This window comes from Scyliorhinus torazame, chromosome 7 (genome assembly GCF_047496885.1).
Source record: "Scyliorhinus torazame isolate Kashiwa2021f chromosome 7, sScyTor2.1, whole genome shotgun sequence".
NCBI lineage: Eukaryota > Metazoa > Chordata > Chondrichthyes > Carcharhiniformes > Scyliorhinidae > Scyliorhinus > Scyliorhinus torazame.
The window spans coordinates 110095263-110115249 of NC_092713.1; the positions used below are offsets into that span (position 1 = coordinate 110095263).

A 19987-nucleotide genomic window follows, 5' to 3' on the forward strand; every position below is an offset into this window, starting at 1 on the left:
TTATTTTTTATGCTACCTAGCCTGAAGACTGTGATCAACTTGCTTGAACCAGGATTAAAGCTTCTGGTCTATAAAGCTCAGTGAATGCACTTACTGAGGACACTTGGACACTCCTGCAATGGTTCATAGTTCTTTTAAACTATACCATGAAAGGTTTTGGGGAAATAAGCAGCCTAGAAGAGTGTGTTATTTTATGCTCTGATGATATGCTTTGGCAGGACTGATGATGCATTTTGTGTTCTCAAAACTCAGAAGGGAAATGATAACGATGTTCTACTGACAACGATGACCATTAAACACCACATTATCATACTTTATTTATTCCAAATAAAAGTGGTCTAAGCTCAATGAGCAGGTTAATGAATTATCTTATTGAAGATACAATAAATTAATTGCTAGGTTTTTGCAAACAGCACATTACTCCCATTCCCTTGGTTTTGGCACTGAGCCAGTTTATTGCTCTTTAAGATGCCAGCAAAAATAAAGCAACAAATTGCAGAGGTTAGGTCTGGAATTGCACATTTTGTTTTATAGTCTAATTTGTAATTCCATTAAAATATGTAGAACAACATTATTTAGAGGAGATATTTATTATATGGAAGTCATATTGACATAACTTTAAAAATACCACCATCTTGTCAACAATTTACATTTCTGTGAACACAGAAATCTGAAAATGTATTCTACGTTGTGGATAATGAGCAGACACTGAGCAGGAGGGAGTGAGAGATTAAATGGCAACTTTAGTTCAGTGGTAGCTCTTCCTCTTCTGAATCAGAAGGTTTTGGGTTCAAAGACCTACTTCAGAAATGAAAGCACCTAATTGAGGTTGGCATTTCAGTGAAGGAGTGTTACAGTGTGGGGGTGCTGCTGCCTTTCGCATGCTGCACCTGTCCCTTCAGATGATGTAAAAATCCCTTGGCACTATTTGAAGAGCAGCAGGAGAGTTCACCTAGTGCCTGACCAATATTCAGGCAACATCGCCATAAGAGATGGCTTGTGGGATTTTGATGTGTTCAAATTGATCTCCATAGTATTCTTACTTCAAGTTGCTTTCAGAAATGTTTAATTCACTAATATGTTCCTTTCAGGAATACCCACTTTGAAGAATTTCTATTCATCCCTTTTGCCTTGCTCACCTTTTTATCCCCTTCTCATGTTTGATTTACTTCCACAGTTCCTTCCCCTATAGCTGTTCCTGGCTCCGACGTATCCCAAATGGAGCCCAAATAAAATTCCACCCATCATGTTTCGGATCCACCCATGATTACAAATTTCTCCTAGACATACCATGTTCCTCGAAATGCTGTTCTCGCTGCATGCTGAGATTCATGCGGAATGCCATGCACTGCTATGTGCATACCCTGCCGTTAATCAGATCATCTCCCCATGGCCTCCAATCTCAGACTTCAAACCCTACAAATTATATATGTCTACTTCCTTCCCAAGGTCCACAAATAGGAATGCCCTGGTAAGACTCATTGTTTCAGCCTTTTCTCGCCTCACAGGACTGATTTCTTCCCATCTTGACTCTACTTTCTCCCTTTGTCCAGTTTCTTCCCACTCATATCCACAACTGTCACCCTCCACCACTTCAACAGTTTTGACTTTCTTGGTCGTCAGTATCTCCCTTTCACTATAGGCTTCCAACCTCTCTACATCTCCAGCCTCCACCAGGAAGGTCGAAGGGCCCTCTGCTTCTTCCTTGAATGCACCATTCCATGAGATAAATGAAATGTCCTTTGCTCCAGTCTACTCAGGTTCTATCCCTTTGGTCATTTTTCTGCTCTAACCCCACATTTTGCCACCTTTGTTTTCAATTTTCACCCTTCCCTCAACTTCACATTGTTCATCTCCAAATCTTCTCTTCCCCCACCGCATTGACTCTGTTGCATCTGTTTTGGTGATGCCACCCTTGATACTAGTGCTTCCAATATGTCATCGTTGGCTGTGGTTTAATGGAAACATTTCGAAGTGAAATTTTGAGCGCAATTGGCGGGGCGTTTCTTGACGGCTGCATTAACAAGGTTGCCACCTTTAATGGCACTTGAGCCCCCACAAGCTTCTTGCCATTACTGGCTGTTTCGCCATCTGATTGGCCAGGCTAGCACCTCAGCATCTCACTGCTAACAAGAGGGAGCTGCTTTTAAACACTCCCTCATCACTCACTCCCAGTCAACACACAAGCATGGCAGCGCATAGGCCTGCTCCTCGCTTTGAGGATGCTGACCTGGCCAGGCTTCGCGATGCGGTGGATGTGAGATGGGACATCCTGTTCTCCCGTGGGGGTTGGTGGACCAGCAGCAGGGTCACCAATACCCTGGGAGGCAGTGGCAGCGGATATCATTTCAGGCAGCATGACAAGGTGGACCGCCCTCCAATGTAGGAAGAAGATCACCGCCCTCCAATGTAAGAAGAAGACAAAAGAACTCCGCCGAGCTGCAAGGATGAGTTACCACTTCTCTCTTGGCATCAGTTCCACCTCCCACCCCTTCAATTCCGACCCCCCCCCCCCCCCCCCCCCCCCCCCCCCCCCCCCCCGCCAAATCATTGGCTGGCACCTCGCACACTTCCCATATCCAGTCTATGTGTTTGTTCCTCAGAACCCACTGGTACCCCTTCATGACCAGGTGAGGCGCCCACACATGCCACGTGCTATGGACATCCACCTAACCCATCAAACATGTGGCTCTCAACATCCTCTCTTTGTCCCCGCAGGAGAAGATAGCCCATAGTAAGCGGAAAGGATCAACACAGGGGTGGGAGTAGCAGAGAATTAAGTCCTCACCCCTTATGAGGAACGGGCCCTGGAAATCGCAGGTTGTCTGAGGAGATAGCAGTCACCAACAGCGAGGATGGCCTGTGCCACAGAGGTTAGGATCCGTTGCCCCTTCACTCAGATAACAGATGACCTGTCTCCCAAAATGTTCATGTCAGACAAGATGATCCTTCCCTCTCACTGACCCCATGCCCATTATCTCATCGGCTCTCCATCTGGTGTGGCCGAGCCATCCGGACTCATTTCTGTCCCCTACCATCCAAGAGTCCACCTCCGAGGAGAGCTCTGAGGAGACCACCATTGACACATCACAGCTATCGTCCCTACCTTCCACCAGCGCAAAGACACACACATGGGCCGGGATTCTCCCCTATCCGGCGGGGGGGGGGGGGGGGGGTGTCCCAGCGGGAGGGAGTGGCGTGAACCACTCCGGCGTCGGGCTGCCCCAAAGGTGCGGATTTGCACCTTTAGGGGCCAAGCCCTCACCTTGAGGGGCTAGGCCCGCGCCAGAGTGGTTGGCGCGCCGCCGGCCAGCGGGAGAGGCCTTTGGCTCCACACCAGTCGGGGCCGAAGGGACTCCGCCGGTCGGTGAAAGTCAGCGCATGCGCGGGAGCGTCAGCGGCTGCTGACGTCATCCCCGTGCATGCACGGGGGGGGGGGTCACTTCCGCATCGGCCTTCGGCTATGGCCGAGGCGGAAGGAATAGAGTGCCCCCACGGCACAAGCCCGCCCGCGAATTGGTGGGCCCCGATCACGGGCCAGGCCACCGTGGGGGCACCCCCCGGGGCCAGATTGTTCGCGCCCCCACCAGGACCCCGGAGCCCGTCCGCGCCGCTAGTCCCGCCGGCAAGGTAGGTGGTTTGATTCATGCTGGCGGGACTAGCATGACAGCAGCAGGACTTTGGCCCATTGCAGGCCGGAGAATCAACGAGGGTTGGGGGGCCCGCCGACCGCCACGGCGCAATCCCACCCCCGACGAATTTTCGGTGCCGGGGAATTCGGCGGCCGGCAGAGGCGGGATTCACGCCAGCCCCTGGCGATTCTCCGACCCGGCGGGGGGTCGGAGAATCCCGCCCCTCATGTGTGACATTAGTGGACAGGTTTCTGATGCTGACAATGTATGGCACTGAGGCCAACACTGCTAGGGTGGTGACTGCAATGGAAAGCCTGGAGCATGACGTCAGTGTCTTGAGTGGTGGCATCCAAGGCATGGCTCAGTCCGTGACAACCATGGCTGAGGGTCTTGACATCATGTCCCAGTCAATGAGGGACATGTCCCAGATGCAGGTGGACATTACTGAGACACTGCAGAGCATGGCTAAGTCACTGAGGAGCATCGCTGAGGGCGTTGACAGCATGGTGCAGACAATTGGGGCAGGGAGGGGGGAGGCATTATCCGTAGAGAGGGGAACGGAAATGTCAAATGTTCACAATTCATAGATTCATAGAATTTACAGTGCAGGAGGCCATTCGGCCCATTGAGTCTGCACCGGCTCTTGGAAAGAGCAACCTACCAAAGGTCCACACCTCCACCCTATCCCCATAACCCAGCAACCACACCCAACACTATGGGCAATTTTGGACACTAAGGGCAATTTAGCATGGTCAATCCACCTAACCTGCACATCTTTGGACTGTGGGAGGAAACTGGAGCACCCGGAGGAAACCCACGCGCACACGGGGAGAACGTGCAGACTCCGCACAGACAGTGACCCAAGCCGGAATCAAACCTGGGACCCTGGAGCTGTGAAGCAATCGTGCTATCCACAATGCTACCGTGTTGCCATGTTACATCCTGATACATATGAAGTCTCTGTCACATTAATCTTCAGTGGGCCTGCCTGCAGCCCCACCCCATTGCCCTCCGCTCGCTCCACCCCCCCCACCCCCACCCCGGGCACAGTGGTCCAAGGTCACCCCCGATGCAGACCGCATTCAGTGGATGGGTGTGAGCGTGCTGTCAGCAGAAAGACAGGAGTCAGACTTTTGCATAAAATGAGGAGCACCAGAGCTAACCTCGCAGAGAGCTATCATCGCTCTCATACCTTGTATATTGACCCACTGACAGTGCCAACAGAGGCCCATCACCCTGAGGTGATGTTACACAGACCCTTGGAGGGTGGAACATGTTAGAGGAAGGGATTGCGGGGATGGAGGGATGAGGAGGGGAGGGTGAGCTAATGGACAAAGAATCGTTACCAGTGGGTTCTGAGGAGGGGCTCCCTGGTCCACCGGGCATGCTGGATTCTTGCCACTGCCTGTCAGCCACCTCCAGCTCCGCCTGCAGGTCCTTCCTGGGCTCATCCTCCATCCCACAATGGGCCTCTTCAGACGAGGCTTCATGAACCTCCACCATGTGGCCCACTGCTGTCCCAGTTGTGGAGGGCACAGCAGACTACCACAAAACGGGAGGTCCTTTGGGGGTGCAGTACAGCACCAGAGTGGTCCTGATATCAGAACTGCATTTTGAGCCGTCCATTGCACCACTCAATGACAGCACAGATGGCAACATGGACCCAGTTATCGTATCTCCGTCTCGATCTCCAGCCTCCACAGTGAGGTTATCAGCCAGGACATCAGTGTGTACCCCTTATCCCCCAAGAGCCATCCCATCCTCGATGTCTCTAGGGACCTCAGATTGTTGCAGGAGGTTGCTGTCTCGCACGCTTCCTGGGAAGAATGCACACATGTGCATGATCTAGAGGCGATGGTCACACACAAATTGAACATTCAGAGAGTGGAACCCCTTACTTTTAATGAAGGGAGCTCCCTGATGACTCGGAGCACACAAGGCGACATGCATGTCATCAGTTACTCCCGGACTTGGGGCATCCCGGTAATGGCAAAGAATCCTGAAACTCAGGCATCTTGGTCCAGCTCAAATCTGAAATAGTCTGATGCCTGGGCATGCAGGGCAACCGTGACCTCACGGATGCACTTATGGGTTGTAGCTTGGGAAATTTGGACAAGTCCCCACTTACACTCTGGAATGAACTGGTTGTATAGAATTTCAGGCTCTGGCGACCTTCATGACTGAGAGCGGGTGTCCCCCTCCTCCACGGGGTGCCAAATCCATGAGGACATGGCACAGATTGAGATGGAGTCTCCTGCAGCACATGCTGTCTGTCATTTCCTCGAATGACCAATGATGCCTGCACACCTTGGGCCATTGCTTGTGTTCCCCTCTGGGTTCCTTCTTGACCAGACCTTCAGGGTGTGCGGTGGCCCCCTGCACATGGGGTGCCACCGTCGGCCCCCTGCACATGGGGTGCCACCGTCGGCCTACATTGACACTGCTGCCACCTTCTCCAGCCTTCTCTCTGCGCCATGCACCGAGCCAATTGTGCTGGAAAACCTCGCTCTGTACACTCACGCCTGACCACAGCAGGAGCCCCGAGACCACAGACCCCTGCTGGAAACATGAGGGAGACCATGCTCAGGTGCCCTCCTGTGATTCACACTTAGCACAGGGCTGTGAGGATATTCCCAGTGCTGAATCCCAGCTCCTGAGTGTTTGATTGTTGGCTGCTGCCTCAATGATACTGATGCCTCTAGAAGTCAGGCAAACTGTTCAGGCTTCACAGTTTGATTGAAATGCTAGGCAATAATCATCATCTGAGATATGGCTCGTGTACCCACAAGAATCCACTTGAGAATATTTTGTTTATTAAACAGTCAACAAAGATTTGAAAATCAACTGTGTAACATTCTGCATATCACACTAACCATTAAACAGCAAGGATCAATACAAAGCGAGATCAGCTCATTTTCACAAAGAAAAACAAAAACACGGTATCACCCCTCACAGGTTCCACAAAAGAAACGGAGGAGAAACCTGAGAATGTGTTATTATGTCCAGACCTTTGTTGTAGAAATGATCTGTCCATCAACGCATTAATTGTTCCACGTATCAGTACCATTCTCCACCCAGGAGCCACAGCTGTGCAAACCCTCCCACATGGTCCAATCTCACCGGAACCAAATCCTGGCATCCACATATTCCACTGGTGCTCAAGGTGCAGTTGAACATCCTTCCAGCATGTTTCACCTATGGGGTCGTGCTAGTTACAAACAGCATTCCCCACACCAGCCACAAAAGCAGCAGCAATCTGCGAAAGCATTTCTTCAACGGATCATCAGATAACCCATTTGAATCAACATTGTGCACCAGGTGCAGCAGCATCTTCTTGCTTCAAACTGGATTGCCTTCTGGACTTATACGTCCCCCTGAGCCCGGTGTTCCAGGACTCAGTTATCTTAGGTAAAATTGTCCTTCTTTCCAGCTACAGAAAAGGAAGGAAACAGCAACAGCAGCCTCCAGGCATTTGCAGCCACCAGCAGGAGCAAGCAGCAAACACAACATGCAGCAGTGAAGTGCTATCACAAGTAACAAGGCCAATTGCTCGTTAGCAATGGCCTTCAGCAGTGAAGCTAGAGACTGCTCACAGTCAAAGGGAGTTAAAGTGACGTTCAGCGGGGAACCAAGAGCAAGGTTGTGTCCTGGAAGTATTTGTTAGGACAGACAGGCAGCAACTGTTATGGGTATCCACAATATTTAAAGGTGGCTTGATGTTGAAAATCTCCCAGGAGGTTCTGTTCGACTTCTCGCTCATGAGTTGGAAGTTAATGCAAATGAGGCTTAATCATATGCTTGCCATATCTGGGCATGATCCAGAAGTCGCCATCTGGAGCGGGCAGGTTAGATAACAGATTGATTCGCGCCTGGGTCGAATTTCAATTTTGACCTTTCCCACTATTTAACCGGCGCGCAGATCCTCGCCAGGTGCAACACAGTGGTTAAATCATGCCTCTTATTGCTCAGCCAAGCCATTAGTTGATAAGGTCCTGGACCATGTCGGTTTCTGCTTCTGCCCTTTCCTCCATCTCAGAAACATGATAGGGGCATTCCAACATCCAAATTCAATGATCACCCACCATTCCAGCCACTTCCAATATGGTGACACCACCAAACACATCTTCACCTCCTCTCCCCTCTCAGCATTTCGAAGGGACTGCTCCCTCTGTGACGTCTTGGCCACTGCTCAATCACCCTCAACACACCTATTTTGCCATTTATCTCATTGTGGTTTGTGTAACTTTGCTGTCTGCAAATTGTTTTCCTGCATTAACCTAGAATTCACGACAATATTTCAAAGGTATTCAATGGGCTGTGAAACAGTCTGGCTTGCCCTGTAAGTTAATTCTTTTCAGGAGGACCTCAAAGCACAATGGAAGAGGAGAGTCTTTAATAGGCTTTTGAAGGCAAGGAGAAAGGTGCTGTGCGATCTATTTAGGGAGGGAGTTACGGAGGATAACACTGTTGGTGAAGTAGTGGAAATCTAGCAAAGATGGGTATATAGGACTTGGACTGGATACTTGTGGTTTACTTCTGGTTTATTTAAAGTGGAAAAAGTGGGAATATCAATAAGAAATGAATTGGAGGTCAAATAAATCTAAACACCTGTACAAATATTTGTAGAATAAAACATGTCTTCTGTAAGTGTACACTATAATAGCAGACTAAGTGCCAGGAAGTGAAGTTAGATTTGGAAAGCAAAACCAATGGCCGATTCTCCACCCACTTTGCACCTAATGCACATCCCACTGTTCCGGGAGAGCCCCTAAACAGGGTTTGCACCGCGCACAGAACACAGCATGATGTTCCTGCCCTGGTACCTGGGCGCACGTCCAGCGTGGGCGTGAACCAGATGAGCATATTTAAATGGGCATTTAAATAAGCTCAGATCATTACATGGCGGAGTCTTCCGGAATTACTACTGGTCTCCACCACTGGAGGGCAGACATGATGACCATACTGGGGATCTCGGAGTCCATTGGAGTCCTCCGACAGTGGTTGGGGACATGGCAAGTGATGCGCAATCAATTGCTCTCGAGACAAGGTGAGTCATAACTAATAGGCTTTAATCTGCTAGAACTGTTCCCCAGCAGCTTTGATACAGAAAATGAAGGCTGCTGGGACGGCATTGGTTCTTATACTCCGCCTCTCAGGGCGGAGCTATGTACATCAGCCAATGGTAGACTCCTGGGCCTAGCCAATGGTCATCCACCTCTCTGGTACCACAATACCTGGTATTACCACAGCAAGGCAATGCTCTAGCACTTCCTATCTGAAATGACACTTAGTCATGCTTTGGGAGAATTCTGCCCTCAAACTTTGAACTACTAACATCAAGTGACAAAAAAAACAACTTTAAATACGGGGAGCAGGGCTAATGCGCCATAGGCCGAGGATCAGCCTTCACATTTGTCAACAAGGCCACAGGTGAGTGAGGGTAGGATGAGGATGGTGGGGAGGGGGTTTCTATCTGGGGAGCAGTGTAGAGTAGTCACAAGAAAGGACAGGGTGTAGCTCTCTCAATAGGCCCTCCTGCTTCCTGTGGGTGGCTCCCTTGATCAGGTGCTGAGTGCCTTTGAATGAGGGAGAGGGACACCCCCTGGGAGTCTGCAAGCAAACACACCAGGGTTTTGGTTTTCAGGCTCCCCATGTGGCAACTGCCCTGCCCACCGCTGGTTGAACAGAAGTGGTGGCAAAATAGACCCTTAAGCTGGCATTAATTACTCACTTAAGGGCCTCACTTGGCGTTGGTGCAGGGAGTATGTCCATGAGCCTTCCCAACCTGGACTTAATCGGGATAGAAGTGGCAAGGTGGCGTGGTCCCCATCCCACAGATTCTAGCCTGATTGAATGCACACCACCCTGTCGCCGAACCCATGTCGGGGAAAGGCATTAAATTCCACCCATTTCTCCCCCGTTGTCACATTTTCATCTGAAAACAAATTATATTTAATTGGTTAGCCAAATTTGGGATAACCAACCATCTCCCCAGAATTGATATTTCTGTGAAAAAAAAAAAACAGCTTACCATGTACATTGAGGTGGAAATTCTTATCCACTTGCCCAGCAACGTTTGTAACTTTACAGACATACTGGCCTGTGTCTGAAACCTAGTGAAAAAATATAGGAAAAAAAACTTGAAAATTCTTCCAAAGTATAAGTGAAAACAGTGCCGTTTGATGGGATTTAATCATCTTCGTAATTTATCAATGACGGTTGCATCAGTAACAAATTTACTCTGACACGATATGAAAATAATTATGTATTAACAAACACCAATTCATTCCTTCTGTAAGTTGTAATGTCATTCCAGAAATATATACATTAATATTTGTAAAGCTCATCCATATTATTTAGTTGACTTTAACAGACAAATTGAACCATTCATTTGTGAACAGGAGTGATTGATAAGGGGTCCTTCAGGGGTACATTAAAATAAACAGTCCAAAGCATAAACTGAAGGCAAACTTTGCAAATTCAGGACTAGGGGAACAGGTTAAATCTTGTGAAAAGCAAATTTAGATTGAATGTCAGGAGGTTCTTCTTCACACAGAGCGTCTTCAACACATAAAACTCATTTCCAGGAAAAGATTGGGGTGGAAATCGGCAGAATCATTTATGTGGCAAGAGCAACGTGCAGCGAGTGATGGAAATCTGAAGTAAATGCAGAAAATGCTGTGTATATATACTCAGTGGCTCTGGCACCATCTGCGGAGAGAAAAACAGAACTAACGGCCTGAATTTGCATCCTTGAGGCAGCTAATGGGAGTTAGGAAAGTTCCTGGCTTGGCCTGCCTTGGGAGAAAGTGCCTACTTTTGTCATTGCAGGAGATTGGGTGCGGGCTAGAGTCAGGCCAGCTGACCTGGGAAAAAGTTTGGAGACAGCTACAGCGGCTGCCTGGTGCAGAGGGGCGGGGGGGGGGGGGGGATCGTTTAAATGGTCCTGTTATCTTGACTATTGGATTCTTGCTGGACAAAAATGTTTGTATGTGTGGGGTTGGCTAAGTTCCAACTGGACATCATGGTGGCACAGTGGTTAGCATTGCTGCCTCACAGAACCACGGACCCGGCCTTGGGCGACTGTGTGAAGTTTGCACGTTCTCCCAATGTCTGCGTGGGTTTCCTCTGGATGCTCCAGTTTCCTCCCACAGTCCAAAGATGTTCAGGTTAGGTGGATTGGCCATGCTAAATTTCCCCCGAGTATCCAAAGATGTGCAGGTTAAGCAGGGGAGTGGGCGCAGCGACAGGATCTTGCGGCGTGAACATCTCTCAACTCTGCCAGAAAACTGAACAGGACAAAGAGATAGGCTTCCTAAATTAAAAGTTACAGCCACTGAATAGAAATGTTCTCCAAAAATAGGAATTAACTGCTTTACATTGGCTACTTTAGTAAAGACAGCCCAGGATCCAACTCCTGGGCATGTAATCTGGGTTGACACATTGGGAGTTGCTGACAAGGGAGTTGCTGCAATGTTAGAGTTATGGGTTATTTAATTTATAATCAGAATCCCTACAGTGAAGGAAGCCACTCGGCCCATCGGGTCTGCACCGACCCACCAAAAGAGTACCCTAAGCCCATTTCCACGCTTCATCTTGCAACCCCACCTAACCTTTGGACACGAAAGGGCAATTTACCATGGTCAATCCACATAACCTGCACATCTTTGGACTGTGGGAGGAAGAGGAGTACCCAGATAAAACCCACGCAGACACAGGGAGAATGTGCAGACTCCGCACAATCATCCAACGTTGGAATTGAACCTGGATCCCTGGTAGTGTGAGGCAGCAGTGCTAACCATTGTGCCACTCGCACGGTAATTTAATTTCTGGATTCAACTCCAGCCCAGACTTATGGAATAGTATCAGTTTGCTGAGTTTAATGTTACCGTATTGGGAGAGCTGCACTGTGGTGCAGTGGTTAGCACTGCTGCCTCACGGCACCGAGGACCCGGGTTCCATCCCGGCCCCGGGTCATTGTCCGTGTAGAGTTTGCACATTCTCCCCGTGTCTGCGTGGGTTTCACCCCCACAATCCAAAGATGTGCAAGGTAGGTGGATTGGCCACGTTAAAATTGCCCCTTAATTGGAAAAGAATTGGGTAGTCTAAATTTTACATTTTTTATTTTTACTGTACTGGTATTATTTTTTCAACACCTGGTATTTTTAATCATTGTGAATGCCTTCCAGCCTGTCTGGTGGGTCTATCTGCTGGCTGCGTGTACTATTTGAAAGGTGTTTCAACAGTCTCAATCCAGTTTCCAGAGGGAGAGTTTCCCTGCCCTTATTTCAGTATTAACAGGATCACCCACAGAGGCAGAATGACAGGAGCGAGAAATAGGTTAAAAAAACAAGCCACGGTGATGCAGTAGAAGGTGGTCTGCTGAGGTAGACATTGAGACACAATGGAGAGCGCTGCAGCAAGATTGACCTGGGCATCTGAGATGCTAATACTGGATGCCCAAAACATGAAATGTTCCATGTTGTCAATTTGAATTCTGTATCCTGAAACAGAAGTAACATATCCCAGAAAAATCTGCCATTTTGCTGTTTCATTGCCACATGTTGGCTAGACTATCTCATTTTGTGACCAGACTGGAAGGGATTCACAGGCATAAACGTGCTGTGGTTTTACAATAATAGCATCAATAATGTAGAATTAAACTTAGCAGGCTGATACTGTGCAGGACTGAGAGAGTGGAAAGAAAATGCTGCACGGCACTTTAAGACTGGCATGGGTTGGGGTGAGTGTGGCAAGCGGACACAATGCGATGGGCAGGGGTTGGAGCTCCAGTCAAACCCATGGGCAGAAAAACTGAATAAGGCTTGAGAAAGGGCACGGGAATCACAATGTTCTACTAACCTGCACCCATTCATTGTGATACAGACAATGTGCTGCCTGGTAATTTAAATGATAATAGTGTGGAGACAGTGCTAAAGTCATGGCTGCGCCCCTCAACATGGGGCCCATGTGAGGTTAACACCACTTCAAACTGTTATGTTGTATTGTGTGGCACTGCCACCATGCTAAATAAGATAGATTTCAAACAGATGGAGCAATTCAAAACTGGGCAATTATGAGGCACTGTGGACCACCAGCAGCAGCAGCATTTTACTCAACCACAATTTGCAACCTCATGGCCCAGTATATCCCCACTCTACCATAACCATCCAGTGGGGAATCAACCCTGGTTCAATGAAGAGTTCAGGAGGGCATGCCTGGAGCAGCACCAGGCATACCGAAAAATGTGTCAGCCTGGTGAAGCTACAATACAGGACTACTTCCACACCAAATGGCAGAAGTATGTGATCCAACAATCAATGGATTAGATCTAAGCTCTGCAGTCCTGCCACATCCAGTCATGAATGGCGATGGACAATTCTGGAGAAGCCAACCTCTGATTGGATGATCTGGAAGCAGCACAAATCTCAAATGATATTGATCAGTGTGGCCTGCTGCTGAATCCCAGGAAAGCCCCTGCAGAACCACCGAATTTGGGAATCCAGGCTTAGTGCATTGGTAGACCTGCCAAAAAGCCTGTGTGCAATGTAATGGAGCCTGAATGAGTCTGGCACCAACCTTGTACAAGGCTTCATGTAGACCTTGGAAAATATTCTCTCCAGAGTGAAAGTGATGGTTAACTCTGAGAGCACAAGCAGGCCCATCATGATGCAGCATTAAATGGCTAATATGTCAGTTTCTGTTAGAATCAGAGAATCCTTACAGTGCTGAAGGAGGCCATTCAGCCCGAGTCTGCACCAACCGTCTGAAAGAGCACTCCAAGCTCAGTCTCCCATCCTATCCCAATTACCCCTTAACCTAACCATCTTTTTTGGACACTAAGGGGCAAGCGACACAGTAGCACAGTGGTTAGCACTGTTGCTTCACAGTGCCAATGACCCAGGTTCGATTCCCGGCTTGGGTAACTGTCTGTGCGGAGTCTGCATGTTCTCCCATTGTCTGTGTGTTTTTTCTTCGGGTGCTCTGGTTTCCTCCCACAAGTCCCGAAAGACGTGCTTGTTAGGTGAATTGAACATTCTGAATTCTCCCTCTGTGTACCTGAACAGGTGCCGGAGTGTGGCGACTGGGGGCTTTTCGCAGTAACTTCATTGCACTGTAGGGATTCTATTAATACTTGTGACACTAATAAAGATTATTATTTAGTATGGCCAATCCACCTAGCCTGCACATCTTTGGACTGTCGAAGCACCCGGAGGAAACCGATGCAGGCCCAGGGAGAAAGTGTAAACTCCACACCGACAGTGACCCAAGGCCGGAATCGAACCCGGGTCCCTGGTAGCAGTGCTAACCACTGTGCTACCGTGCCACCCACGGTTTATGTTGCAGCACACACAGAAGCTGGGCAATGCCTGCATAGTAAGGCAGCTCTGAATGAAGTCATCAAAGGTCAGTTTACCGCCATTCAGAGTCACACGGCTAGCAGCGAGGTTTTGGACACCAGTGTTTGTATAGGCTTTCAGGGTGTTACAGCGGCCCAGCAATCTGTTCTCTAATCCATTGCTAGGATTGCTCAGGAACCAACCAGGAGAATGTTGTTCCATTTTAGGATGATAGCACTTGTCCTCCATCACTTCCACTGCAGCCTAGGCTCCTGTCCATGCCAAGGTGGTGCAATCTGAAGTCAGGCCTCCTAGGAGAACCCAGTGGCCTCCTAGGGAACCAAGTGGATGCATAGGTTGCCTACTTCCTCAAGGTCCACCTCAGCTCGTTGATGTACATTTGATGATAAGGGCTATTCCCCCCGGTGGCATGCAGCACAACATGCTGAATCTTGACACATACATGTTAAGTGTAACCGGGCTCCTTCAGACAGTCCCAACAGCTTAAGCACCCCAAAGATGTTTTATCACATTTTATGTTGCAGCATGCCCCCTCCCCCCCCGTCTCAATGACCTCCCTCATGCAATATTGGATTAAGAACTGTTGGAATTTCACCTGTTCTAGCCTTGAATTAGTCAGACAACAGAAGTTCATCACCACTGCAACCTTCACAGCCGCTGGCAATGCTGTCCTTACCCTACCCTGAATGAAGTGGAGATGTCTGACACATTCTCCCTTGCTGAGTTTAGGTAACATCTAGCACAACCATACCAAACCTGCGCAAATTCTGCAGGAGATATTTTTGAGGGAATAGGGTACCCAGAGCGATAGAATAATGAGTGCTATGTATCCAGAGTTTCCGGCCAAAGTGCCTAACATATGATTTACATATTGTTGTGTCACCGGTTTAGACTGTTAGTCCTATAAGTCTGTTGGGCTATTGTACTACACATTTTGCTTCGGAAAATCTTACCTCTGCACCGGTGATCTCCAGCATTTGCCCATTGGCCAGAGTACGAATGTTGTTGGATTCTTTGACTGACCGCCCGTTCTTAAACCAGGTGATGACAGGTGGTGGAACAGCATTTGATTCACATTCCAAAATTGCTGTGTTTCCAGTGCGGATACTGATTGTGTGTGGGGAATCCCCTGCACGGTCCTTAATAGTCGGTGGAACTGTATGAAAAGTAAAGCATTGAAATATGTAAATGTGACACGAACCACATTGCACCTCAACTCAAAATGAAAAAGAGAATACATGTAAGGTCTTCCAGGTTGGCATTCAATCACATCGCTGCTTGTAGTGACCTTTCACACATGTTGGAAGTAAACCATTTAAACAGACTTCCCAGAGTGCCGTGGTAATAGCAACATACTTTACTTTTCTATTAAGAATCATAGTGGAGCATACGAACATATGAATTAGGGACAAGAATAGGCCACTCGGCCCCTCGAGCTGGCTCCGCCATTCAATAGCATCATGGCTGGTCTAATTTTAACCTCAGCTTCACATTCCTGCCTACCCCCAATGACCTTTCACCCCCTTGCTCATCAATAATCTATCATTAAAAATTAATTCAAAGACTTTGACTCAACTTCCTTTTGAGGAACAGAATTCCAAAGTCTCACAATCCTCAAAGGAAAAAAATAATTCTCATCTCTGTCTGAAATGGGCTACCCCTTATTTTTAAACAGATTCTCTCACTAGATGAAACATCCTTTCCAAATCCACCCTGTCAAATCCCCTCAGCACCACATATTTTGGAAACAATAGGAAAGAAGTAAAGATAAACCAAAAAGTGGTAATTAGATGATTTCAAGCTTTGGCTTTTGGAAGGAAATATAGCAGCAACTACAATGTAATTTTGGAACCATCAACAGAAAAATAGTTCCAAAGTACTTCACAGAGGAGTAAGGAAAAACAGTCACTGAGCCATCAAGGAAATATTAGGAGAGATTAGAGGCGCGAGCCAACTAATTGGGAACAACGTCCTATAGCGAGTGTGTTTAGTCGTGTGTTTCCCAGCGCTCGCAGCACCGAGAAACACATGGGTATACAATGTGACTCTCGTTGTATAAGGGACCTCAGCGGGGAACATGCAGCTTAGGCCGCATATAGTCCCATTCTGTACGGAGTCCCCCAGTGTAGCAAGAGATCAGGACGCCCCCCAGCCCAAATGCACTATTGGAAGGTCCCTGGCACTCCCAACACCCACTCAGGGCGCCCCCGGCCTGATCAGATTTGCCAAAATGTGATCCCACCCACAATAGGTGGGATTTACGCCACAACGTCTCTCGAGATTGCGTTAGGTCTCGTGTGGCGTTGCCAGCGGGTAGATTCCGGGAGCGGGATTTCCCGGCTTCTATCGACCATGCTGTGCTGTGGCGAGCTGACTTCCGGGCACAGAGTGGCAATTGGATCGTGCCCCATGTTTAAGGAGGACGATGTTAAAAGGGAGAGAGGGTGATAGAAAGGCAGAAATGTTTAAAGAAGGAATTCAAAAATGTGGAATTTGGGAAGCTGAAAATATACTCATGAGTAGTGGGGCAAATGGAAGGGCACTGAACAAGTAAGTGGCTGAATTCAAAGGAATACAGCATTTGAGTAGTGGTGGCTGTAGCACTGATTGGGATTGTAGAAATATGGGAGAATGAGGCTAAAACAGACTTTAAAGATGCAAATTTTAACTTTGAGGCTTTGGGGTTCCAGAAAGCAATGTAGGTTAACAAGGGTAATCTATGAATAAGTAGAACTTAAGTTTGTGATAGAATACAGACAGCAGAGCTTTGGACGAATTGAAGTCTACAAAGGGCAGAGGATAGGATGCTGGTCAGGATATGTCAAGGCTGTAGATTACAAAGGATATATGTACTCTCTAACCCTGAATTCTCTCCATCACAACGACTATGTCGGTGCCTACTTCTTCCTTCCAAAATCGCTTCTCTCTCATGTAGATGGTTGAGGAGATGAGATGGAAGAAAAGATGGAGGCTAACAGGAATTCAGGGCTGGGAATGGAGGGAGATGAACAAGGAAAATGAAAAGCAGCAGAGACAGCTGAATTGGATGGTCTTTATCTTAACGATGAAGACATTTATGAGCTTGTTAAACTCGCTGTTAGGTTTCCTCTCTCTTTTTCTTGGGAGGCCCTGAAGACTTGATCATAATCCAAACATATTGCTGCCGGTCCTCCCTATATTAATGTGTGGAATGATGTTGGTTCTGTACCAGACCCGAGACTGGAGTTAAGTTGCATTGTGTGGTATGTGTAACTCCATCTAGTATTGCATTTTTTTTGCATATTTTCTTTGTTTCCTTTTCTTTTGTAAGGGTGAGTATAAAGAATCTGTGATTGGTTCCTGCATGGGTGCAGACAGGGTTGGTACCCAAGGAGAGGAGGGCGTGGTGTGTCATTGATGCCTTTGGTGTTGCTAGAGTTGAGGGAGGCAGGTATATATTGGTGCATGCCTGAACACATCTTAGAAAACGTATCCTGAACTCTCTTAGCAATTGCAAGCTGATGGGTCATGTGAGGGTGTGCACTGCTTTCCCATGTTTTCATTGCTTCATCCGGTTTCTCCCTTGTGGGGCTTAGAGAGGCATCTAGCTATGTCTAACGATTGAACCGAGCCCCTGATAATGCTGTTTTCCTGTTCCCGCTGTAATCATAGATGTTGATCAGCTTTTTTTTCCTGCTTACTGCAACATATTTATTTTGTAATTTTGTTGCGTTGTTTAGAAAATGTAAAATCGTAATAAAATAGTTTTTTAAAAACTTGCTGCTAGAGGCAAGGGAGGAGTGAGAAAAAGAGAGTCGTTTAAGGGTGGCTAGACAAGGGTCTCTCACAAAAGTTGATCCTAGAGTAGTGGGCAGTTTTGGTAGAGTGAGCCCTGATAGACTTCATATGATGAAGCCAGACTTTGATGATGGATTACTCAAGTATTTGGGAAACAGGATGGATTTGTAGAGAAGGTGATGGAAAGGGAATAACCAATATTGGAAATGAGAAAGTTTATTGCTGGGGATAACGACGTCAAAGAAAAGGGTACGGGTCTGGTTTAGCAATTGGAGAGCTGACGAGCAAATTGAAGATCAAAAACATGGCATTTGGAGCATAGAGCATACAGTCCAAATTACAGTAGGTACAGAAAGAGATGGATTAAAAGAGGTATTTCTGGGCATGTGCGTAGATGAAGAATGCAAGAAAGTAGTTGGAATTTGTCTCGTTAGAGATCAAGGCTGCAATAACATGGAAAAAACACACAAAAAACGGAGTCCCATTTTGGGCATGTATAGTTTCTTGGTGTCTGCAGTGCCGAGAATGACCCCGCTATCTGACAGGGCGCTACCTTTTTTTTGGTCGGGAATGCCCTGCTGGTACCACACTTACCTAATTTCCTGCACTGACAAGCTCAGCTGCCAGTCAGGAAGATGACTTGCGGATCGGGGCGCTATTTTTAAATGCCGCTCCGATCGTTCGACCTCCACCCTCTGCTCCTCCGCCGCGGTCTTCGGACCCTGCGCCAACCTACCTCTTAGGGAGTCCTCGAGACCTCCCTCACCCCAACTCTTAAGGGTAGGGCACCCCCATGTCCAATCCCTGGCATGGGCAACCTGGCACCTTTGCACTGCCAGCCTGGCAGTGACCCTGCCAGTGCCACCTGGCATCCTGGTTCCTTCCCTCCTTTTATCTGCTCCCATGGTCTTTGGGTTCAATTTAAAGGTGCCAGGGTGGAAGTGTCAAGATGCCAGGCTGGCAGTGTCAAGGGACACAGGTGCCAGGGTAACATCCTGCCCAGAACCCAGCCATTAGCTCTCAGGCCTCGGGATAATTCAGTGTAGACATATTTAAACGAGACTAATGGCTCACTTAGATCTGTTAATCTAGATCTCAGCCACTGAGGGCGTGATCCAGATTGTGACATTTTGCGAGATCTCGCGAGGCTTTCCCAACATCGCAAATCTCATGAGAGGCCTCTCGCGAGATTTAACAGCTTTGTCGCATCACCGGGTCAGGTGCAAAAAGACCTTTAAATTGAACCCCAAGACCATGGGAGCAGATAAAAGGAGGGAAGGAATTTGGGTTTTAGTTTAAGGGGAAATAATAAGTTTGTAGAGAATTTATTGATTGTGAGTAAATTACAAAATAGTGAAACAAGAATTTCAAAAATTGTCACCTGCCTCCATTTTCCCATTTGCTGCTATAATTTGGGTTGGTATGGAGGGGAAAGGAAGGGGGAAGACTGGCTTGAAAAGTTAGACACGGAAATTATTGGCTATAATACTAAGAATGTTCATTCCAGAGCAGAATGCTTTGAAGTATTCCAAGAACTAATTGATATTTTTACTAACTGCATGGCTTCATAGAGGACCAAAAACTGGGGTTGTTGCTGCATTCTGATTGAACATGCCAGTTCTACATCTTGAAAATAACTTACAGGTACAGTGATATCAAAATACTGATAAATTGAATGGCATAATTTAGTAACATATGTAAGTATTCTTCCTTAATCGGGTAGGGCAAAGGGGTTATTTAACACACAAAGAAATCTACAGGAATATTAATGTAATTATTTCCATTACTCATTTGGGAGAATTGTGTTGGTTATGTTGGTTAAGGGCTGGTTTAGCACAGTGGGCTAAATTACTGGCTTGTAATGTAGAACAATGTCAGCAGCATGAGTTCCTGAACAGGCGCCGAAATGTGGCAACTAGGGGCTTTTCACAGCAACTTCATTGAAGCCTATTGTGACAATAGGCGATTATTATTAACAGATTGCTTGCCATACTGCTTTTTACAATAAATCATGTTTAATGTTTATAGTGCAGATACAAACATGAAAAACTATAAGGTATAGGTATATCATTTCCTGAAATGTGGCTCTTGCGATTGCCATTTCTAATTAGAATCACCTCCAGTATATATTCAATTTTTCCTATTTTGAATATGCATTTTCATCTAAATCATGAGTCAACAATCTGTAAGTATTTATTTTGTTTGGCATTGACTTCC

General features: G+C 47.3%; 1 protein-coding gene across 2 annotated transcripts in view; it reads right to left on the reverse strand.

The window, feature by feature from the left end:
- The window catches only part of hmcn1 (hemicentin 1), an 838180-nt gene that overhangs the window by 180466 nt on the left and 637727 nt on the right, over positions 1–19987 (reverse strand). For both annotated transcript variants that reach the window (XM_072511251.1, XM_072511250.1), the window contains exons 60-61: positions 14947–15149; positions 9664–9745 (exon numbers count right to left, since the gene is read on the reverse strand). In XM_072511251.1, coding sequence (XP_072367352.1) covers positions 9664–9745; positions 14947–15149 — 285 coding nt within the window. The remainder of the gene's footprint in view (positions 1–9663; positions 9746–14946; positions 15150–19987) is intronic.